The sequence below is a fragment of the Larus michahellis genome, chromosome 2 (assembly GCF_964199755.1).
Source record: "Larus michahellis chromosome 2, bLarMic1.1, whole genome shotgun sequence".
Classification (NCBI taxonomy): domain Eukaryota; kingdom Metazoa; phylum Chordata; class Aves; order Charadriiformes; family Laridae; genus Larus; species Larus michahellis.
The window spans coordinates 30,854,191-30,879,839 of NC_133897.1; the positions used below are offsets into that span (position 1 = coordinate 30,854,191).

General features: G+C 40.1%; 1 protein-coding gene across 1 annotated transcript in view; it reads right to left on the reverse strand.

Annotated features, from left to right (window-relative positions):
- The window catches only part of THSD7A (thrombospondin type 1 domain containing 7A), a 327,266-nt gene that overhangs the window by 110,225 nt on the left and 191,392 nt on the right, over nucleotides 1-25,649 (reverse strand). The window contains exons 12-14 of the mRNA XM_074574765.1: nucleotides 3,683-3,931; nucleotides 1,914-2,095; nucleotides 61-129 (exon numbers count right to left, since the gene is read on the reverse strand). Of these exons, the coding sequence (XP_074430866.1) occupies nucleotides 61-129; nucleotides 1,914-2,095; nucleotides 3,683-3,931 (500 nt within the window). The remainder of the gene's footprint in view (nucleotides 1-60; nucleotides 130-1,913; nucleotides 2,096-3,682; nucleotides 3,932-25,649) is intronic.

Sequence of the window (25,649 nt, forward strand, 5' to 3'; positions counted from 1 at the left end):
CGTCGCCTCCTTTGCACGCTTTTGATTGAAAGGCCAGGTCAGGGGCCTTAATTTACCTACCTGTTATTTCAAAAGTGATCGATAGCAGAGGTGCAGCACTAGCCTTCGACTTGCTCTGTGACTGACTTTCTGAAATAACAGGGAAACGCCACCGTGAGTATATGAGAACGGAGGTCTTCAAAGCAGCCTTACCGAGACAGCATTCACTCCAACCAACAGCAAACTACACTGAAATGAAGGCGTTTCCCTGCAGCTAAAACTGGTAGGTGTCTCCCTTGTCTTCTTCCAATCCTCAACTCATAGTTTTCAAATGGTATTGTTTTTATAGGCATTGATTTACTTGTTCCTAGGAGGGTCTGGGGAGCAGCTCTTGCCTACACGGAATCCAAGGTGGGAGGGGAGAGAGAGGGAGGATGAGTGGAGAAGCAGCTCTTCTGAAAATCTGTCCCCTAACGTGGAAACACCCCAGAGCTCCTTTTTAAACTAAGATCCACTTCACCCCTAGTTTGAGCTCTTGAAAAATTGTTCTCATGTTTATGCATTCAAAGACTAGTTACATTTTAATCAGCTTTTCCGGGGCCTGCAGAGATTACCTCCTGATGGGCTCCGTGTATTCCTGTCACAGTCTGATAAGGGCAGATTTCACACCCGCCTAAGCCGGCGAGACTTCACAGCCTACCAAAATCCTAATCATCATTCTGAACAGTAAGCTGCCACTGATTTTATTGTTACCTCTCCTTAGCTGGGAGGTTTTACTCCTTTACTCTGAGGCAGGGGCATCTAAACTTTGTTCGGCAGAGGCGATTTACTAAAAGCCCTTGAGTGGAAGCTGATTTGCATTAAACAAAGAGGCTTGAAAGCTTCTTCTTTAATAAATACAGATGTGGGGCCCACAGAGCACACAAGTCACACCCTACTGATCCAAGCAGTCATGCTGAAATGGATGTCGGCATTAATATTCCCCACAAACTGTACCTCTACAGCAAGTTTCAGAGTACCTTTAACCCACAGCAGAAACCTCATTAGCTGGCAGTTTGGTCAGCTCTGCTCTAACTGTTGTATTACATGACATGTATAATATGTCGCTTCTCCTGAAGTATGTGGCTGTATTTATTTATTTTTTAATAATGATGTGTGTTTGTATGAAACAGCGACAGAAGAGGATAAAATTTAATTAACAAGCTAAATGCATTTAGCTTAATTCACTAATTACCAAAACTATAGTGCTGCATTAGTATGCAGAAGTAGACGTAATGTAAAATACTCAAGTGTTGTTCTTAAGAATGTATATTACCAAATGAATTAAAGATTTGTCTCCTAAGCTATTTTCTCTTTTTTTAAGAAGCTGTACAAGCTGTAACAGTGACAAGGAATAATCTCTTTACTCTTTCAGTTAGGAAAACAAACCCATGACATTATATTGCCTTGAACTCCTGAAAGCCACTTAAGAACTTGACCAAATCGAGAAAAGGAGGAAAAAAAAAGAATCAATTCCCTGAGAATGAAATCTAGTCATAATTTTGCATATTTCTATATTGAGCTTACATGCCAGAACTGACATATTCCATCTGCATACCAAACTGCACAGGTTCATCACCCAGCTGAAGGATACATAGGAAATTCACATTAGAGGAAGGAACCGAATCTAGGATTTCTGACCCACCTTCTCATGCACTTTCTTCTTGAGAGACGTCCTTTGCATAAGACAATATTTTTCAGTAGATATTAAGAAATAGTAATTTGTAGCTAGGAAACTGCTACTGCAATTAAGTATTTTCGTCTGAACTAGAAAATAACAGTAAGCTGCAAGGTAAGAAGGCATTCATGCCAGAAGACAATGGCTGTCAATGAGCTCTGGAATGCTGAAGTGCACTGATGTCACAGTAATTCAATTGCGAGCAAATCAAATTTACCTTCTTTTTCCTTGAGGGTATTTAAATAGGAGAGGAGATTTTCATTAGCTTGCACACAGTACATTTCCCGGGTTTGAACGCCACCTCCGCACAGCGCAGTCTGATTTCCCCGCCTCTTGTCCTGTTGGCTAAGGAGAGGATCAACACGGCATTCTGTCCACTCTGTGGTCCGCCAACCATACCTGGATCAAATTTGGTTAATTGGGTCTTTAGAAATCATGAAGCCATTCTACACAGCATTAAATTATACAAGCTGAAACACCTTAATACCTTTATTTATTTTCTAAAAGGCATGAGCCCCACAATTTCTTGTACACAGAGGTGTGTTAAGTCTGATATTTAATGTGGGTGGAAACTTTTCCTCTATTATTTCACTTCTGAAATCATTATTTTTTGGGGGAAGATCTTTTCTGTTCAATTCCTGAAACATACTGTGTGTGTATAATTTATTGGAGGGATGAAAAACCTGGTATACAGAGACATATAGCCTATGTTCAGGTAAGCTAACTTTCAAGATTGTGACTCTCGGCATTTGTTTATAGCTAGACAATTTATATGAACCAAAGCCAAAATATCAAAGAAATGTGCACACTGAGAAACATAAGAGCCAGAAAAGGAGAGGGAAAAAAACCCACAACAAACCAACTCCAAAAAAACAAACCCAAAAGCTGCTTGTTCACCTTTGATAAGAAAGACAGCGGTTTCTCCTGAATATCAAGGTAAAGCTATAATTGTATATTTTTATTATTACTTCAGAAAAACCTTTCAGTAAGTTCCTTTTTCACTGTCAAGAGGAAGATGGCTCTGCAGTACTGAAGCATCCCTGCTGGGTACTGATGAATGATGAGAGGCTGTGAGCTTTCTAATCAGTGAATGCACAGGAAGGAAGATCTGTGTCTCCCAGTTAAAACCCCAATCGGAATTACGAACTGCAAGAAATGCCACAGAATTCTCTACCCAGTGAATACTTTAAGGCTGAATCAAACAAACTGCTTCCCAATGTGGCTGGAGATGGGGAAAGATGACATTTCAACTCTTAAATGAAAAATATGTACTGCAGTCAAAGATGCTTAACATCAAATGACATTTCCCCAAACCCTCTTCTCAGTCCGATAAAGAAAAAGCACAGTTGGGACTTTAATATTAATCTCGATTACTTGATAAGGATTACAGGAATCTCTTGAATCCTAAAGTGCTTGCTGTCATTTCTCCTAAAGTTTAAGAAGGGTTAATTTATTCACTGTCACTGTGAGCCTCTCCCACTTTCCATTTGGGGCCCAGTCCTGCCTTTGTTGTGCCGAATACGAGTCTCACTAAAAAAGTCTGGTTGCTAAACAGATGTTTATCACCTCTTTCCTATGGTCAGAATTTTATCTGCAAACAGACAAGTACTTCAGAAAGCAATGATTCTGGCGGAAATGTTATGTAGGGGAAAGATCACCAACAAATTAACACAATTAATTTACTTTTGTCTTAACTGAACCTGCATACACAGAAATGATCTCTTTAAAAGTTAACACTAATGAAAAAATATGTATTTGTTATTTTTCCTGTATTTAGAGGAGGAAGTGATTTCACTATAATAGCATCTACTTGCAGGCTTCAGGCTTTTAAGAAGAGCACTAAATAAGCAAGGCACTGAAAAAAAAAACCAAACCAAACCTATTATTTCTTTAATAATCATTTGATTGATATTCCGTCACCAGCCCTGTACGCTTAATTGAAATTCTTCATTTTAGTATAGGGAGAACTGAAATGAACCAACTCACGTAATGCACGGTGCCACACCATCTCCTTGAGAAACACACTGCTCTGTTTCTTCTAATTGCGGGCATTCACTTTCACTGCCAATAGGGAGCTGTTTAATGGTCCGTGATCTTGTACGATTCCCTTTAGGGGTTGTCATGTCAAAGCAGGTTTTGGAGCAGGGGGTCCATTCCGACCACTCTGACACCTGGCACTCCTTCGTGATCACACAGGACTGGAACGTAATGGGCAACTTGTCTTGTTTGCAGAAGCTGTAATAAGAGAGCATTACAATTTTCAGCACACAGATTCACAGACATGAACAGAAAAGTGATGTCCATTGCAACATGCAAAGTCAGCAAATATTTGTAAAGCTGTTAAGTTCCAGCCCACGTGTATTTGATCCCAAAAAGTCAGGCAAAAGGGCTTTGGGTTAAAGTGACTCAAACCAGACACATAAGATTTGCTATCGTTAGAAGTGACAAGTATTGCCACATATGTGACCAAAATTAAAATACAAATCTTCATACATATTTAGAAGTACAAAAGAGGAAATAAATCAATTTTTCACTGCTTATCTTTTATTTTTAGGCATACTCAATTATTTCCCTTGTAACAAAAAGGAAGTGAAGAATCAATAACAGAGATGGCTATCCAATGTTTTTGAAGAGAACCAAGCGCTCAGTGTCATCTTCTCCTCATTTCCAGACTACAAACTGCAATGTCAAATATATTGAATACTTGGTCACTAATAATTTGCTTTGTAAACAGCTGGTATGTTGCCACAGTGATGCCTCATGGTCTAAAAGGGGAACGATCTCTCCCTTAAAATAGAGCCTTCCCTGCTACTGTGAATCCATAGCCTTAATCTCCTGTTCATCATTTAATTTCCATTCTCCATCTGATTTTTCTGACAACCTATGTAATATGTGAACGAAGCAGATTTTCTCCCTCTAAATGTGTCTGCCCTTTGAAACATTATATTCTACCTAGAAACTAAATTTTCTATTTTAAAGCTTGATTCACAATAGGAAAATGAGCAATAGAGAAGTTAAACTACAATTAAAGTGAACATAACTTTAACTCCTTAATTATAATTACAACATAAATATATTTATCATGTCTGCTTTGGAAAAAAATTCTGGCTTCTGAAGTAGTTAAACAGCCAGGAAAAAGATTTATTGGGACTGCAGATGGCACAATGAGATGCTCTGTTCGGTACCAGTCCCACAAACAACACAACAAAGGCTCATTTTTTCCCTTATAATACAATGAAAAATAATACAGAATAATGAACATTTACAACAATTTTGTTGCTGTACAAAATTTTACCCTACCCATATATCCAACATGATGTTGAACTGCTATTAACAAATTTTTATAATACTAGAAGTAGGGATGCTTTTTGAGACTAATAAGAGATTTAAAAGCACAATAAATGAAGCTATTTCTTCTATACACAAGAGGCGGAGCAATTCTACATCTTGCTAAAAGAAGATCCTGGTTGTGGAGACAGACAGTGTCAGCAGGTTCAGAAAGAAGTTGGATGAATTTGCGGGAATGGGTCTATATATGGATACTAAAATGACTAGGCAGCGGTATACTGACCAACATCCCTAATACATTGACTTTGGATACTGGAGAAATACAAAGGGAATGGACTGCAAAAGGCAGCCAGGCCTCATATTCTAGGTCTTTAAATAGCATCTGAGACACTACTGGGCTTAGCAGACCATAGAGGATTCCTCATGCTCTTATTATGTGAAAGGTGGTGGTTGGGAGAAAATTCTAACACATAACAGACAACATTTATTCTGCTTAAGAACAGAAAATACACCTTGTTTGGGGGAAAAGACACTCAAAGCTTTTGAGAAAATTCTTTAATAATGGACTTTTTTCACCTTCATGTAGCCCCATCCAGCACAGGATGTCAGTACTGTCAAATTAAATATAGCAGTTTCTGTACCTTTGACAAAACATATAGATTCATTTATCCCACAAAGACACACATTTTAATGACTAGAGAAAAGATCTATTCCTTATGGATTCTAACATGGTCAGTATTTGTAAATCCTGCTAGGGAACAGATGACATATCATCACCTTCCAAGTTCCTTTCCGATGTGACTCCTTTGAGAGCAGAAAAAAACAACCTCTTCACTCATATTGCGATGGGGCTGAGGTTAATTATAGACACATACTGCCGGGGAACATGCACAAAATTGTCACCACAAAGTAGCTTTGGTGCAGAGTGAAGAGATCAATTAATAAATAATAGGTTTTTCATCTGCTTCAAAATTTCTTTGGGAGAAGTGTTACAGGAGAAAGACTAATACTCATTCTCAGAAGTTGTTTTACTAAATAAATAATCTTTCTTCACTGAAGCTATCTCCAACCTGCCTGTATCCCCTAACTGTCATGAACCCTAAAGATGTCCCCAGCTGTGACTGGCTGCGATTCCTACATAGCTTCATGCAGAGATCGCTTCCTTCCCTGATAAGGGAAACCTCCACTGCAACACAAAGGGTTCAGGTTCTTTAGGATCATTGATGCCTAGGAGCAATGAGAACTTGAGCTGCAACTGAGCTCAAAAATAACGGACTTACCAGTTTTTTAAAAAATAACATTCTGAGCTAGTTAAATTCAAAAGGATTTTTTGTCACAGGTTTTCTGAACAAAGTGGAAAAAATTGACAAAATTGAGCCAGTGTACTGAGAAAAAAAAAGTTTTCCCATAACCATAATTGAAAAAAAAAACAAACACTTTAACAGAGAGTTGCCAATCAGCTCCCCTTAAAAATTAAGGCCAGCCCTGCAAGTTAATTATATTTACTAATTTTTAAATTATATACTCTCTTCCTGAAAGATAACTAAAGAATCCGGGTACTTTTCAGATTCTGAGTGCTAGTAGAGTTCACTCTACTAGCTAGTAGAATTCACAAAGTATTCAACATAGGCATTACTGCAACTGTACATAACAAATTTTCATTTCACAGATCCTTAAACTGTAATTGCTAAATATGCAAAAAGACCACCTGAAGTTTCTTGCTTTTCAATACCCCTGTAATCTTGAATGACACGACGCTGAAGTCCCTCTCTGGATCATGATGCAAAATGTTTCTAAAATTTCGGCCTAGATTTGTTCAGAGGACTCAACTGAAGAGTTGTTTGGTCAATGACATAGATTCAGCAGGCTAGTATCTTACACTGCATGATCATTTTATTTATGAAAACCTGTTATTGATATAGCTTATATAATTAGAATAGTAATTTTATCTTGTTTGTTATTATTTTCATATTCAGGTATGAAGAGGACCCAAACAGAATTGTACCACATTACTAATCCTGTTGTTTATTTATGATCCTTGATAGAAGAAAAGCAATAGAGTTAAAGCATGCCTAACTTCAAATATTTACTTATAAAATTGATGAATTTTAAATCAAATATAAAACAATTAAGCTCTTAAATTCTTGTAACCAGAACATAAATATTACTAGGGAGACAAACAAGAGGCAAAGTGAATTATCCATTTATTTTCTTGCTTACTTCTTAAAACCATGCACCACTTGCAGTATTACATATGTATTGACACGTAACTGATATTGGTGTGAGTCACCAGCAAACAGTCTCTTCACTGTTGTACATACTGTCATACTATTTTTGTGAGAGGGCAGAGACAGTTACAATTAGCAAACGAAATGTCAGACAAGCAAATCAGCTGCTGTTTCTTCTTTTAACACTTGGTTTTCTTTGAACAAGTGAGAGAAACTGTGAGAGCTAATTGCAAATGACCATTATCAAGAGTTTTCCTTCATGACACTGCCCTTTGAATGTATTCACTGTACTTTTCTTTGAGCCAAACCACTAGAAGTTCTGCATCAAACATCTCCATGCTCTGTGTACTTTCAGTAACACCCAAACATATGCTATACGCGAAGTTAGGCTTCAAAAAGCCCAAGGAGTGCACAAATAAGTCCTCACTATCAACCCACAGAGTTGTGTCCGGATAGTTGCTTGGGAAGCTCAAAGAAAAGTACATGAATTGCATTAAAAAGCTGTTATAAATCAACAGAGCAGACTGGATACAAGAAGAGGTAGCACAGGGGTAACGTAAAGTCTGCAGGAACTTGCTCTCGATCCAGTGAATACATTCAAAGGACAGTGTCCTAAGGGCAGGGAAGAGGTCATGATGCAATTTGAAGGAAGATTTGAGAAAGTACCATTTCAGACAATAAATAGATATCGTGGGGAACTGAAGCTTACGATATATAAGCATGTAGATGACATAGTGGAAAGAGAAAGCAAAAGACATATAAGCACACAGATGACATAGCAGAAAGAGAAGGCAATACCAAGAAAAACAAAACATCACGGGGGATGAATGAGCCCTATTGCTATTAAGCTAACATCAAACCTATTCCTGACCTGAAAAACTTAAATTAGATAAATGAACTAAAGAAAAAGCCAGTGCTGTTTCAAAGGGCAAAATACAGAACATAATTGCTGCTCAACCTCTTTTGGAGATGTGTGGTCAGGAATTTGTGTCTACTCACGTTCCATAGGCTCATTTTTGCTCTTACAGCTATAAATAAAAACTAAACATTGCTTTGGATAGGAAGCTTTCCCCTAGGGATTTCAAAGTCATTTTGTGGGATAATTAAGGCTACAGACACATAGAGAGTGAAGCTTGAGACCTAAACCTGGAGCAAATTGCACCGTAGTACCTGTGTACAAATGAGCAAGCTGTGTAGTTGAAAGCAGTCTCTTCATCGGAAGATAAGCTTTTCAATGTGTGATAAAGTTAGATTAGTCAAGAGGTAAAACAATTCTTTCTGAGGTATCCTAAATTTCTATTAGAGAGTGAATCGTGCTTTTGCAATATTTAAAAATCAGGACAGCTTGATTTTACATACCAGTGACCTGCTTGAGTGTCTGTAATCTCAGTCTCAAAATTTAAGTTGTGTAGAAAAGTCATGGAAGAGACCGTGGGAATCTCCTCCTCTATAAGCTCACCTGATCTCTAAATTTAATGCAGAATGAATAGGACAAACAAATAGGTTTTAAGCAAGGCAGTAGGACTTGCTATGCAAGTAAGTGAAGCTATGCATAACTTGTAGAGCTAAGAGATTTTCTACTTTTGCTGGTGTTTCCTCCATAATATATTGGACTGATAACTATAAAGAAGAGTTAATGAGAAAAGACCAACAGCAGCATGACAATGGCTGAGTGGTTCTAACTAATAATCCATGCAGTCTGACACCTGCCTTGGCAGTAGCAAATGGAGGGCAAAAATGGAAAGAACAGCAAGTATTCGGTCACTCTTTTCCAACATACCCTCTGGTTTTCCAGCAAACTGTGGCTTAAAGACTTGTGATCACAACTTGTACCTTTGCACTGAAGAGCCCTTTACAGAGTTTTCTTCCATGAATTAGTCTAAACACTTTCTGAACCCAGACAAGATTTTGGCATCTACATCATTCTGGAAACAATGAGTTACACACCTTTTTTACCCACCAATAACAGTAAATAGGTAATTTTGCTTTAAAATTGCTCTGTTAATTTAATTTTCTGGCTTCAGGCTTTGCATAGCTGTACTCTATTCACTTTCTCTGTATCCTTTGTGAGTTTAGAGACTTCTATAAGCTCCCTCCTTGACTATCTCTTTGTTAGGTACAAGAGTTCTCTTTCACTTAGTTCCATTTTATTTGAACATTGCTATGTCCTGCAATTACAGACCCTTTCTACTGCATGTACAACCCTGAGATGTAAAACTGGCCTGGATTAGAGGGCTGTTCAAGATTCATTCTGAGGACACTCCCACAATATCTGCACATTACTATATCTAGGCAATTTATAAGTTAATGTAAATAAGAGTCCACATATCCAACGTATTAAGGGGAGACACATTCAATTTGGTGCTTTTCCCAATACAGCTGCTCTTCGTGTTCAAATGCAACAGAGCTCCAATGTGAGGTTTGTAATTTAAATCTAAAATTGTACAGTGGAGAATATATCCTCTACAATAAATTAAATTCATTCACCCAGTGCTGATATTTAACAAGAACTGCTATTTACTGGTTTTACCTATAGTGTAAAGTAATAGAGCCTGATTGACAAGGTTAATGCAAGCCAAATAGTCTCTTCAATAATTTTTGTCTGCACTATTTTGCTATATTTTCTCTATTGCTTCACTGTCACCAACTTCCAGCTTTGGTTTTCTTAAAGTTTTGCAGCTATTATTCATTATTTTCATTCACTGTATACATTCTCCTGTAATTCTGATATATTTATTTTTTCTCTGATTTCCCATTTGACTACATGCAGAGATTTCCATTCTTCTGAAATTAACATGGCTACGGTTCAGGAGGGAGACTGAGACATAAACTTTTGGCACTCATGGGAAACAAAAAGCCATGGGTTAGAGCTGGACTGAAAGGACTTAAGTAGAATTTTACCTGGAAATTGAAAACTGTGATCTTTCAAGCCTGGATCAGTATTTGATGTGGTAGCAGATTATGTCCACAGGCTCTTTGCTCCTGTGGCTCTAAAGTTTCCTGTAGGTGCACCTACAGGTCTGCCCAGCCTGCTCCAGTCCTGCCACGGCTGACCTACCCTCAATCCTGGTGTGGAAAGCGGACACTCCAATGTCTTAAATACACTCATGAGAGCTTAGCACAGCAGGCATTATTAAGAGACACTCAACAGACATCCACATTGTCAGACACCACATGAAAGACCAAGGAAAAAATGGTCTTCTCTCTCCCCTTGCCTCTCTCATACTACATAGTATCACAGGGATTAGATATCACGTGCCTGTTGTGATCATGAAGGGCTGTGGGGTCAGAATCCGCTCTGTCTGCTGAGGAGTTCAACCCCGTCACCTTTGGGGAAGGAACTTTACCATTCTCTTTGAAGAAGGCTACTCCATTTTCATCAAAAAATACAAGCTCTTCTTGTATTCCAAAGCAAAACCCCAACAATATAACATAATGATGTTTTCAACACCCAAGATTGAATGAATTAATTAAAAACTTGAGAGGAGTGAAGAAGACATAACCAAAAACTAGGCTAACGGCCTCGAAGAAACCCATGCTGAGTATGATACGAGGAGGTTCAGCAGTTCAGCAGAAAAAGGGAGTCGCTTCTGAAAGTTTCAGATCAAAGCACAATCAACACATGAAATCCAGAATCCTTTAACAGGTTTTTAAGTGGCTTCATCTAAATAATAATGAAGAAAAGCAAAGACTATCTTGAAGATAAAAGAGCAGAATAATTTAACCATTTCCTGGCCTTGAATGTCCTGCACACCATCAGGCTTCTCCCACAACCAGCTGTATCATCAGGAAACATGAGAGTCTCTCTTGAATTCTTGCTGATCTCGTGAGACATTACGTCACTGAATACCATTAACAAAACGGTTTTCAGTCTTTTCCACTGCCACAAGATGAAAACTATTGATATGCAAGCCCATTTGACCAAACAAACTTGTCTGCAGAAGGACTTGGAACAGTGACAAATGGCTCACAGAACACCAAAAACTAGATGTTAGTTTAGCACTTGAAAGCCAAAATTAGACACACAAACACAAGTACACAGAAGCAGGCTTCTAGAGGCTGCATTTTTGACTGAAGGACAGAGTAAAACTAGAGGAAGCTTTTGGAAAAGAATCAGAAAGCAATTTTGTGATTCAAAAAAATAACAGTTAAAAACCCCACCAAAACAAACCACTAAACTGGACTGTGTCCTTCCAAGACATCCTACAGCCATGAGTGAACACCGATCTAACTCCCAAAAAAATCCTTAAAACAATAAAAAAATTAAAGCACGATTTGAATACAAGCATATTTTACTTTTCTGAGTAAAGAGAATCTCAGTAGATTGCTCTAAGTTTGCCTAAGTCTCAGTAGACTGCTAAAAGGAACGAGAGACTGTAAGGAACACTTTCCAAAGACTGCATCTGCTTCTTGTAACTGTAACCTCACAGTAAAGGAGTAAAACATGTACCACACCACTCATTAGCATCGCATCCTAGAAATGCTCAGGCTTACACTGCTGGGAAATCTGACTACCCACGGGCAGTCCCACAGCCTAGATCCTCACACCTCTGACAAGGACTACCTCGCAGAAATAATCTGGCCAGGTCAGAAGGTCAAACCAACCTTTGAAATTTATGTACCCCTGTGTCTAATTTTCTACAGCAGCCTTGAATGATCACTCTACTGGTCAGGAGGCCTGTGGAAATCCAGTAATATTCATGCTTAATATTAATCTTTTGTGTTATTTAGGACTAAATCCAGATCCTAATATTGCATGTGTAGGGTCTCCTCCTTGCCCTTTATCTGGCCACCGTGGAACCTTAAAAGATGCTCTGTATGAGTAATAGGGATTTTGAAGTTAATGTACGGAGACAGGAATCAAGCACAATGTCCCAGTGTTTTGCAACAAGCTATTTATCGTCTATGCGGTTTTCTCCTTAGACTTCATACAGCCTGTTGGATGCATTAACCTCTAAAGCAAACAATCAAATCAACTCTATACCATTCTTGGATCAAAGATATGGCTGGATTTTGAAAGAGACTGAGATAAACTCTTTGGTATAAAGAAAAAAATAATAGTTTATTTTCTCAAAAATAAAATTAAACAAACAAAAAAATCTGCTTAATGAACAAGTCCTAGACAGTGGGAATAGTAGAAAGGTGATTTAAATCCAGAGTTTAGATAACTCCCATGAGTTATTCTGAAGATAGGAAATGTAATTTGTAAAGTCTGAATATAATTGGTAAAATCTCTTCCTCCTTGAGAGTTACAGTTTACGGTTGGTACACACTTGCTTCTTTAAAGAAGTTAGTGAAAACACAGTGCCTGTATTTTTTCCTAGTGGCAAATGTAATGAGTATCCCTCATGGCATAGTCCTGATTCATTTTCCCTACAGCTGTGCTGTTTAGTATCGGTTGTATTGTACATTGTTCTGAGAAACTGTTAGTACCTCACAGTATAACGGGCTGTTATAATGACACAAACAATGAGGTCAGTTTTATTCATTTACAATCCAAGTACTGTCCACCTAAGTGCTTTTCACAAGACTACTTTCCCATGATCCTTTCACAACTTTAATTAATGCTGCCAAAGATGCACTGCCAAAACAGTTTTGAAAAAACCAAAACCACTCAGGCTTTCTCCATTACAGGAGAAAAGAAAACAGAGATTAAAACTACTATGTGAAGGAAAAATACACTGGCAATTATACACAAAAATACACACAATTATACAAAAAAAAATACACAAAAAATACACCAGCAAAACAACAAGAGGTTCTACTACACCTAAACAAGTGTCAACAACAGCAGCTGTGGGGCTGTTGCAGATACTGTGAGTGTCCAAGGAGACGAGAACGCAGAAGTGTTTAGGGAGAGGTATTATCTTTCACAGTCCAATGACACAGTGGCGTGTATGCACATCCCATGCTATAGATAATTTTAAAATTGGTAGAGCGGGTTATTTGGCAATAGTCTACATAGAAGACTTATCAAAGCCTTTGCGGGGGGATTTCCCTTTGTCAGAGGAAATTTTTGTTACATAGCATTAATCGGCACTTACTTTGACCCTTAACTAACAGATTCATGGAGTTATCGGCAAAGAAAAAATAAACACAATGCAAAACTTCATTAATAAACAATATTGAAGTTAAAATTAAAAAAAAATATATTATTGAAAATTATATTGTTAATATTTATTGTGTTTCAGGTATTTTAGATTTGTTCTCTGCATTGACACTTAGCTTTGAAAATATCACCAGTTTCATTTCAGTCTCCAACATTTGGAAAAAGCTGTCAATATTAAGAGGTATGCTGGACACTATTTTCTGTGGGACCACTGAAAGTTAGGCACTGAAGTGCCCAACTCTGCCATTCCGGGGATCTGCAAATGAAGCAGAACTCTGTGACTTCCCATCCTGTGCAGTCCCTCACTCCTTGGGGGACAGTATCTCCCAGGAGGATGCTCAGCTCACGTGCTGTACCATAACTTTAGAGAGCTCATCAAGAAAACATGGGCATACTCTATGCCCCAGATTATGCTAAGCAGTCACATAATAGAAAAAAATCAAAAACCAAAACCCAAACTCTAAACAAGTAATACACTCCAGTTTGTTCCTTATGGGACTATCTCCAGAGTATGATATGATACCAATATAAAGATGTCAAAATTTAGAAAATTATTGCTTGAATTGTATTTATTTAGTTATATTGAAGTCAATTAACATAAAAATTCTCTGACAACAAGGCAGAAAAAGTACATAAAAGTGTACCATAGGAGAATTGTTGTTAAAGATCTCAGTGCCTAATTCCATTTACCACTGTGCATCTTGATCTCTTAGAAAATTACTGCTAGAAATTCAACATAACATTCATTCATAGAATTCATTTCTTCATTCATAGGATTTACGGCCACAAGAGATTATCAGAACATGTAGTTTGACCCTCATTACGTTACAAGCTATTATATTTTGCTAAGGAAGACCAATTACATGTATTTGAATAAAAATTTTATTCCAGAAAGGCATCCAATCTTGATGCTTTGCACAGAAATACATGAATGCCATACACCTGAATGACAGAACAACTGTTCACTACGTGAAAAGAGTTAAAATACGGCATGGAAAAAGAAATGGTTCCTTGCTGTTGTTTCAATTATTCAGCACAGTATGTACGTTTCCATCTTAAATCTAGATTTTGGCACGGTATGTCAAATGTATGGCAATACTGACAAGCCACTGTCAAAACAGCAGGCTCAGTAAGATGATGGAGCAGGTACTTAGAATAGAAAGGAACACCCAGTGAATAATATTGTGCATATCCCCAGAAACCACTGTCTCCACCAAAATCACATTAAAAATCTACAGAATGCTTCTGACTTTCAAATTCATGGAAATTCTAAAAGAACAGTGGAAAATGGTAGGAAAGCAATATGTTTGATTCCTGTTCCTCTAATAATATTTTACATTTTTATTATGCCAATGCACCTGACAATTACCCTGAAGTAATCAGGAGGTTTTTCTTCCAAGATGACTTTCTTCTTCCCTGTTCTCCATTTGTTAACAGCGTATGCTCTAAGTGGTTTCAAGTTAATTTATCAACATGACTGTATATAGCTCATTGTCCAAATACATGCTATTTATTGGTCTTCTGTTAGTGAACCAGTTATGGCTTCTAAACCCTTACAGTGTGACAAACTTGGAGGCTTACTGTACAAAAACAGCTGCTGAGCTGCCTTTCCCGTAACATAAAAACCACTGTAGACATGCACACTTCCATCTGGTCCTCAATGAACAAGCTGAAGGTTGCTTATGCTCCTGTATCTCTACAACCTGTCCTCTCTGCATTGCTATTCCCTCACCTTCTCCCAGGCTGTCTCCTTGAAGATACTCCACCTTAGCCACCGCCACCTTCATACGCATCACCCTTTCTGCCTGTTGCCTTACGGAGCACCTCAGAGAAGTAGAGAATCTTCTTCTAAGCAAGGAATATATTACAGGGTATATTAATATATTAACAAACTGAGCTGCTGTATTATATGTCTAAATCTCGCTTCTGTTTGCTCTCTGACAGCATACACCTCAGGGTGACTTGTCTGCTTCTCCAGATCAATGGCATAAAGAAAGCAATAGGCTTATGCTGTATATTTTAATCTTCCTTCTTCACACAGTCTATAACTTAAAAGAAGAACGAGAGTCCATAAACGAGATGGAGGCATTTGTTGCGTGATTTGGAAAGCGAACACTTGGGTTAGGAGGTTTCAGGACCTGGAGGTACATATATATGCCTGTGGACCAACTGCTACAGGGGAACTTGACGCACTTTGTCAGCGAATTTCATAATCTTTGCTGAAGTGCAGAAACATACAGGCCAAGAAGATACTCTAGTTCTGGTCCATGTTCTTACAGTTATAAATGCCTGTGCTCATAACCTGCTCCAGTCCTTCCAAATATCAAATTCTTTGCCCAATCCAGTGAGTTCTCAACAAAGCATCCCAGTAAAACAGCTATATGAATTAAACACCATACAAAACAAAATATTTTTTCTTAGACTTGTACAAACCTAGCCCAAACATTTTTGCTAAACTTTCCCCCAAAGTCTGTGGAGGAAAATAATTATGAGGAAATGTTTGACACCCAATCGTAACAATTTGGCAGAGTAGAAGAAAGCAAAACAGAGTATACATTGCAGTAGAAAGTGATAGGTGTAACAAGAGGCACAATCATCACAACTTGAACTAGTGCAAACAGATTTGTAACTCAAAATGAACTTTTACATACATCTAATGTTTCTCTACATTGACAGTTTGCTGTCTAACGGCTCTCTCTGGGACCTCTGGAAAACTCCACTTTCACCAAAAAAAAAGAAACATTTCAGACGATCAATGTTGTCCTCTACAATAACAGCAACAGTGTCCAGGTTTTGTTAGCTATCAAGAGTAGTCATTTTATAAGTCACCTTTAATTACTGAATTCTTTCTTCTCCACTATTTCTGTTTTTAAAATTTTTTCAGTGCAACAGAATTTCAGACTAAGGATAACATAAAGCAAATATAGGCCATGTAACACATACATTATTGTAGAATGGGCAATACGAAATCCAATATTTCATCCTTCATGGGAGACTATGTATTGTTCACTTGGCAATAAAGTGTATAAATTACACTTTGATTTTCTTGTTTCACTTCTCTTTACCATGCCTGGTGTGCTGATGTGTCGAGAGAATTCGCCTTTTTGAAGTTTTGCTGACAGCATTACAGAACTATTTTCTCTGGAGCACCTTTCTGAAACTTGTTTTTTTGAAACCCTCTTTATACTATACCAATTTTGCTACCTGTTATAGATTGAGGCCCAATAATTGACAGGAACCAGTCCAATTAATCAAATTAGTTTATTAAGCAAGCGGCAACAAGCAAAACAGCGCTGGGCGGCCGGGGAGTCTTTGCTCCGCCAACGGCGCACCCCTTCCCGAAAGTAGTTGATTATATATACTCTTCTGGTTCCCGTATATGTGTCAATCCTGGTATATTCCGTGTCTGAGCGACGTGTTGCTAGGGGGTCGGTCTTGTCCCGCCTCCTGATGGTCGTGAGGCTGAAGGCTCCTCATCTTTATCAGTGTCCTTGGGGAGACTCTTTTCAGCTTAACTCACAACTTAGCTCTTCCCTTTGAAGTGTTAAAACACACCAGATGCCTGTAATTTAGGCCTTGAGGTGTCAAAGTGCCCCAGACAGCACACCGGATGCCTGTGATTTAGGCCTTGAGGTATCAAAGTGCACCAGATAACACGCTGGATGCCTGCGATTTAAGTATGTGAAGAGTCGAAACAGTGTAAGTTTTCACCAGCCTTTAAGAAAGCCTGATTTGGTTAACAAACATGATTCTATCTATTACAATCCCCCCTTTTTTTTTTTTTTTTTTTTTTTTTTTTTTTTTTTTTTTTTTTTTTTTTTTTTTTTTATTTACCATTTTGTTCATCAAATCTTTGGAGTTCAGCGTGACTTAAAACTAATGTTTCTTCTATTGCTGGTTCCTGATCTAATGACTCGTATTTAGCCCTGAGAAGCATTAAATGGGCAGCTTCCAGTCTGCCCTTTACAATTTCAATTACTCTGTTCAATATACAAGGGCCAAATGTTAATCCCAAAATTAATAGTAGCATAGGTCCCGCAATGGTAGATAATAGCGTAGTCATCCATGGGGAATAATTGAACCAGGATTCATACCAACTTTGCTGTGCTTCTCTTTCTTTCTTTCTTTTTTCTAATCCTTCTCGTAGTTTTGTCATGGTGTCTCTAACTACTCCAGTGTGGTCTGCATATACGCAGCATTCCTCATCCAGAGCAACACACAACCCCCCTTGCTGTGCAAACAATAAGTCCAATCCTCGACGGTTTTGTAATGCTACTTCTGATAAGGATCTCAGGGAGGCCTCTAAAGCACTAATAGATTTCTCTACTTTTTCGAGGTCTTCATCTACAGCTGCTCTAAGGGAATTGAATTGTTGATTTTGTTGAATTAAGGAGGCTGTCCCTGTACCGACTCCAGCGACACCTAAAGCTACCAGCGTAGCCACTGTTAGGGCTGTAAAGGGTTCTCGTTTATTCAAATGATGTTTTGGGACTGTTCGATATTCATAGGCAAATTCCTCTGGGTGATATATAATCTTAGGAACTATTAACACTTGGATACAATAATCCTGGTTTTCATTGAATAATTTCAGCGATAAGCAAGGAGTTACTCCAATGGAGGAGCAGACCCATTTGGTATTCTTTGCTGGTAATAACCAGTCAGCTGGTGGTTTCCTATTTGAGGGGATCATGGTTTTACACAAGTGCTTCTTATTGTGGGGCACATTCCCAATGCACCTTCCCTGCCCGGTTACTTGAGCCAATGTAATTCCCTGGCTCTGACTGATTTCCTTCTTCCACAGACATTGTGAGGGGTTTGACCCATTGATTCGTTTAGGGTTAGCAGTTACCCCAATTGCCTCATAAAAAGGTGGCCGAATGTGATAGCACAGCCAGCAATGCTCTGTCAAGTTTGGATAGGTAGCATTTAATACTTGATAACTGGCTTGCACCAATTTCCAAAGAGAATTGCCCCTAGGTTCCTGGGTGTTAATATGTGTTGCTGTAGTTGTAGTAGTCCCAGTATCTGTTCCATTAGGTATCTCCTCATCTGACGAGAGGGATATTTCTCCCGCTAGTACTTCATTCGGTCCGACCAGATCAGGGTCATTAGGGACTATTTCTTTCTTTATGTATATGAGTCCCCCTCTATCGCTTCCAGGTTCCCAATACCGTATTCCCCATGTTTTTCCCAGAAGCCACCCCTCATCAAGAGGTTGCTGTACAGTTAATTCTAGATGGATGCAATTTCCGAGATTGATAATTCCCCCAGATCGATCACGCTGTGGGGGCCTGCATCCCTGAGGGCCCCATTGAACCGTCAAGTATTTATCCGGCCCTGCTACTGGGTTCCAATTTGAGGCGATCGTTTCACATCCCCAGTACGCACAATAATACTGGTTGGGAGCATTGCAATATGTTCTCCCGGAGTTGGAGCTTGGACACAGATAATACCCCATAAGATTTAAACAGGGTTTTATGGGAACTAACTCACATAAGTGTGTTTTAAATGTCGGTGCCCCAGGACTCGTGACAGTTTGAATCACATGATGATCTTCCCACCTACTTAATGTCCATTTAAATGGTTGGTGAGAGTATCCGTGTACACCTACAAGATTTAGTAAAATCAGAATTAGAGTGTGGCGAGAAGGGTGGAAACCCGGCCGGCTAGTAAGTTTAGTTTGAACACTCATTGCAATTACCCAGTCCTTTTCAGTGCTATCACTCCTCCCGGGGCATTTCGTGCGATTCCCTTGGTTAACACTGAGGCAGTCCTCCCAGTGGCTTTGTACAGTCCCACTCTGCGGGTTCTGTTCTCCACAGCTTTTTACTCCTCTGCCTCGCTCGTCGACTCGGTTGCTTCGAGCCACGAGGGGTATCATCTTCTCGGCAGCAGGGGTAGTCTTCAGGAGAATAAATGCAATTTTCAGGTGAATCGCACTGAACCCCTTTTAAGTGTCTTGCGACAACATACTGTAATAATGTCAATTACAAATAGAGCAGGTTCGCTAGGGTGATAGCAATAGTACTCGGGTTTAATACCCCGTGCAAATATCTCCTGCCATTCACTAGATTGCTCCTGGATTTCACCATTAAATATTTTTGTGGTTAGAGCCAATTTGGTGAGCTCACGCTCCTTGTCCCCACAAGGTTGGCAAACCCCTCGAGGGGGTATCCCGTAACGGCAATGGGTCCCACTCCGTTCTCGACACCCTTTACAAATAAAACAAATAAAAAGGATAACAATTACAGCTCAGAATGTCACACTTGATTCTGATGTCCCCTGTATCACCGTAACCGTACTCCACCGATATGCTGTAGTCGCGCACTTGTACCACAGTTATATGTGTGTCCATTTACAACCTCCGGAAGGCCATCTTCAGATCTCCAGGAGGGCTTGTCACTTCCCAAGAACAGTCTTTTAATGGTCCTTTTACGCGGCTTGCATGAGTCCAGCCTCTCTCTGCTGTCCGGATGGCTGTTTCTGTGGTGAGTAAAACGAGATAGGGCCCTTCCCAACGGGGGGTTAATGAGGACTCTTTCCATGATTTGATTAACACTTTGTCTCCTGGCTTGATGTTATGCATGGCTACATCCAAGGGGGGTCTCTGTACTACTAAGCCCTTATTCCGCAGCTTTTCTCTCCTAGCCATGAGTTGAATTATATAAGGTCTAATTTGTGAATTTTCAAGTTGGGGGTGGTCCTGCGGAATTTCTAAATCGTATGGCATCCCATATAACATTTCAAAGGGGGAAATTCCTACATCAGTTCGGGGCTGTGTTCTTAGATTCAGTAGTGCTAAGGGGAGGCACTTTACCCATGACATCTTAGTTTCTAACATCAATTTTGTGAGCTGTTTCTTTATTTCCCCATTTACTCTTTCTACCTTTCCCGAGCTTTGTGGATGCCAGGGAGTATGATATTCCCATTTTGTCCCCAAAGAGGAGAGAGCTTCCCTTGCTATTCTTGAAACAAAATGTGGGCCCCTATCAGAGTCTATTACCTCTATGGATCCATACCTAGGGATTATATTTTCCAGCAAAGTCTTCACTACGGTTTGAGCGGTGGCTCTAGCTGTCGGGAATGCTTCCACAAAATGGGTTAGGTGGTCTATGATTACTAATAAGTATTTATATCGGCCCACCTTTGGAAGTTCAGTGAAGTCTAGCTGGATTTTAGCAAATGGTCTGTGAGCCAGTTCCCTTCCCCCCAGGGCTTTTTCCCGTAACTGATGTTTATTGACCCTTTTGCATGTCATACATTCGCTAACTATTCTCTTCGCTATATTATATACACCAATGCACATATACTTTGTGGCAAACTGATCCACTAACGCCTGAGTTCCCCAATGGGTGTTCTCATGGAATTTCTGCATGATTTTCAAAGCCAGAGGTTTTGGGAGAACTTCCCGGCCATCCGGGAGTGTCCACTTTCCTTTTTCTGTCTCCGTGATTCCCATCTGAGTCAGCTTATCTTTTTCCTGCACTGTAAAGCTCAGGATTGAGTGAATTTTTCCGTGTAGATGGCAATGGCTATACTTGGGGTTGCCACATTCATCATAAATTAGACATCTGCAAGGGACTGCATCGATTCCAAAATCCTTCCAACAGTCATAACATGGGAATTCGTCTGATTCCCTTCCACAATTTATACAGTCCTCCCGAGTTCTTTTAGTCTGGATCACCATTAATGCCGCTCTTTTTGCTTCCTGATCAGCAAGATTGTTTCCTCTGACTAATGGGCTTAATCCTTTTTGGTGTCCTTTTAAATGTACTACGGCTATTCCCGCTGGTCCTCGTAATGCTTGTAAGACCTGGAGTATTAATTCCTGGTGTATTAATCCTTTTCCTTGAGAATTTATTAAACCTCTTTCTTCCCAAATTTTTCCAAAAGTATGCACAACGCCAAAGGCATATTTTGAATCCGTATATATGGTTCCAATTTTACCTTTTAAAAGTTGCAAGGCTCTTAATACAGCATATAGTTCACAAGCCTGTGCAGACCAATTAGGACTCAGAGGTCCGGATTCTATTACACTAAATGTTTTTCCATCAATGATTGCAAAGCCTGATTTTCTCTTTCCTTCAACTACCCGGGATGATCCATCTACAAATAGCTTTTCTCCTTCCCCAAGTTCTTCCTCATCTAAATCTGGTCTGATTTTCGTTTGCTCCTCAATGTTGTAAAGACAATCATGATTTATTTTGTCACCCGGCTCCCCATACAAAAACTGTGCTGGATTCTGCACGCTTGTTACCGCAAGTTCCAGTTTGGGAGAGGAGATTAGGATGCCTTCATATTTTAGGAGTCGGGCGTCTGTTATCCATTTGTCAGCTTTTTGTTGCAAAATTCCCCTGATATTGTGAGGTGATAATACCCTCAATTCTCCTCCATAGGTAATTTTATGGGCTTCCTCTACCAAAAGGGCTGCGGCTACTACCGCTTGAAGGCAGCTAGGCCAACCCCGACTTACCGGGTCCAGGAGTTTAGATAAGTATCCCACAGGCTTCTTTCTTTCTGCCCATTCTTGTGCTAATACTCCAAATGCGGTCCCTTCATCAACATTGATAAATAGATAAAATGGTCTCTTTACATCTGGCAGGCTCAAAACCGGGGCATTTACTAAATCAGTTTTCAGTGTTTCTAATTGTTTATCATCATCCTCCGACCATTTCAATAATCCATCCTTAGTTAATTTGGTGTAGAGGAACTTCACCTTTTTGCTATAGTTCTCAATCCATTGTCTGCAATAGCCAAAGAGACCTAATAATTGCCTAACCTGTCTTTTAGTTCTAGGAGCCGGTAATGACAGTATGCCATTCACCCTTTCGGAGTCTAATTTCTTAGTTCCCTTGCTCAATCTGTGTCCCAGATACTTTACTTCTTTCTCAACAAATTGTAATTTTGATTTTGTTACCTTCAATCCTTGTAAACACAAAAAATTTAGTAACTTAATACTTTCCTGCCTCACTTTTTCTTCGCTATCACTAGCTAGGAGCAAATCATCCACATATTGGACCAGTGTGACTCCTTCACTTAACTCATACCCCTTCAGGATTTGTTCTAAGGCTTGTCCGAACAAGTTCGGAGATTCGGTAAACCCTTGGGGCAATACCGTCCACCGTAATTGTTGTTTCCGATGGTTATCTGGGTCTTCCCATTCAAAAGCAAAGTAATCTCGGCAATCTTCTTTGAGGGGGCATGCCCAGAATGCATCCTTTAGATCTATTACACTATACCATTGATTATCGGGCCCTATTTGACTCAGGAGGGTGTGTGGATTTGCCACTACCGGGAATCTAGCTATTGTTCTCTGGTTGATTTCTCGTAAGTCATGTACTAACCTATATTTTCCATCCGGCTTTTTTACAGGCAGGATGGGAGTATTAAAAGGAGACATACAGGGTTCTAGTAACCCCTTTTCAAGTAATCTTTGGATCTCAGGTTTTAAACCTAGCCTCCCTTCTCTAGGAAGGGGGTATTGTTTTATCCTGACTGGTATTTCTGGATTCTTTATTGTTACTGAAAAGGGTTCAATATCTAATTTACCTACTGTTTCCGGGGTGTACCAGACTTCAGGATTTATTTTCTCTTCATCTATTACTCGTAAGGGACACAGTTTAATTTTAAGTGTTTCATTTTCTACTTCTAAGCCAATTCCTAATTGAATCATCAAATCTCGGCCCAATAAATTATAGTCTGCTTCAGGCATGAGTAGCAGGGACCCCACCCCTACCTTAGAATGGGTTTCAAAAAACACATCCTTTATTACGGGTACTCCAAAAGGTTCTCCTTTTGCTCCAATAACCTGTATAGTCGCAGAAGATATTTTACATCCTTGGGGCAATTTTTGAACGGAAGATCTTTCTGCTCCCGAGTCCACTAGGAACTCAATTTCTTGTTGCTGGGGACCCACTTTTAGTTTTATCAAGGGCTCTGTTTTTTCTCGGGTTCCCAGCAAATAGAGCCCCTGACACCCCTAGTCTTCTTTGAACATTTTCTCATCCATCATTCTCTTTCTGCAGTCCTTTTTAACATGCCCTTTTCTTCCACAATAAAAACAAACCACAGTTCCCCATTCTTTCCCTCTTAAAGGTTTGCGGGTCTCCTGTCTTATCTGGCGAGTTTCAAACCCTTTTCCAGGGGTTGACGTCCGTTGCCCTTCTCTGAATGCAGCTACCAACATTCCGGCTTGTTTCTTATGTATTTCTTCCTCCCTGCGGACATACACTTTCTGGGCTTCCCTTAACAATTCATCCAAACCCCTATCCTGCCAGTCCTCCATTTTCTCCAGTTTCTTTCTAATGTCCGTCCATGATTTAGCTACAAATTGGGTTTTTAACAAGGCTTGCCCTACCGGTGTACTAGGGTCCAGCCCTGAATACAATTGGAGGTTCTTTCTCAATCTCTCTAACCATTCTGTAGGGGTTTCATCTTTCTTTTGATGTTCACTAAAGGCTTTGTTTATATTCTGTCCCCTAGGGACAGATTCCCTTATTCCCTGGACAATTATAGTTCTCAGATCTTGCATATGACCTCTGTCTATTTCGTTTTGGTTATTCCAATTAGGTCTCTGAAGAGGCCATTTAATATCTGCCACAGGACCCTGCTGGTGTTGTTGGTCCCAAATCCTCATCCCAGCTCTCCTGATCATTTCCCTTTCTTCTGCAGTGAACAATATGCCCAATATGGCCTGCAGTTCATCCCAGGTATAAATGTTGGGTCCTAGGAACTGGTCTACCCGTTCTGAAACTCCTAGGGGATCCTCTAACAAGTTTCCCATTTCTTTCTTAAATTCTCTAACGTCCCCGGAGTTCAGAGGGACAGAAACATATCCCATGCCAGGTTGCGCTCCCCCCATAGCAACTTCCCTAAGCGGATATAAGTTACTTTTATCCTCCCCCATCCTAGTTTGACTTCGAGTTACTCGTCTAGTTTCAGAAGAACCAGAGGGAGAATCTGTATTGAAAAAGTCTGGCGCTGTTGGGGGCGGTGAAGGCTGTGGCGGTGGTGCTGGTGGTACATAAGGGGGGGGTGAGGTAGGGATTTCATCCTCATTCCGGGGTTTTTTCCTACCCCCCTGTTTCTTCTCTCTCAAGTGATATAGATTTATTCTCGTCTCTGACCTTATCCACAAGTGTGCATATTCACTCTCCTCCAGGCTAAAGAGTTCCTTAGAGTTAACATAAATATGTAAAGCCTGGCATATCCAATCTTCAAAGGACCCAAAAACGGGCCAATACAGGTGGTCACTTCTAATTTGTTTCCCACCCCAAACTTCCATACAATAATGTATCATTTTTGCTTTATCCTTACCCTGCCTAGAAGGGTAATCATCCCAATATTTAATCATTAATCCTAACGGACTGTCTGGCGGTATCTGGGGTAACCTAACGTTAGGCACCGACCCACCCATGGGATCAGAAGGCTTGCTTTTCTTCTGTCCCATCTTCCGGAGTGCCTTCACACACACACACAATCTTTTCCCCCTGTTCGTGGCCCAGTCCCTCGCGGGAGATGGGAACCGCACTACTAAGGGGTCCGCACTTGCTTCGTCCTCAAGTGGACGTCTCACACAGGCACACTCCAGGATACCCAACCCCAACCGAACGGATCACCGGCCTATACTTACTCACTCCTGAGTCTTCGTTCGGGTCTTCGTGCACAAAGTTTACGGGGTTGCCGGCTTTTATTTGCTTGCTGCCGAATTTCGAGTTCGTCGGTAGAGGTTTTGGGTGTAAAAACCCCCAACAGGGGCCGCTTACTCAGCGGGGCGCCCCCCCTGTGAGGTTTACAGCCAAATTGCCTCTATCCGAGTCACGGCACCAAATTTGTTATAGATTGAGGCCCAATAATTGACAGGAACCAGTCCAATTAATCAAATTAGTTTATTAAGCAAGCGGCAACAAGCAAAACAGCGCTGGGCGGCCGGGGAGTCTTTGCTCCGCCAACGGCGCACCCCTTCCCGAAAGTAGTTGATTATATATACTCTTCTGGTTCCCGTATATGTGTCAATCCTGGTATATTCCGTGTCTGAGCGACGTGTTGCTAGGGGGTCGGTCTTGTCCCGCCTCCTGATGGTCGTGAGGCTGAAGGCTCCTCATCTTTATCAGTGTCCTTGGGGAGACTCTTTTCAGCTTAACTCACAACTTAGCTCTTCCCTTTGAAGTGTTAAAACACACCAGATGCCTGTAATTTAGGCCTTGAGGTGTCAAAGTGCCCCAGACAGCACACCGGATGCCTGTGATTTAGGCCTTGAGGTATCAAAGTGCACCAGATAACACGCTGGATGCCTGCGATTTAAGTATGTGAAGAGTCGAAACAGTGT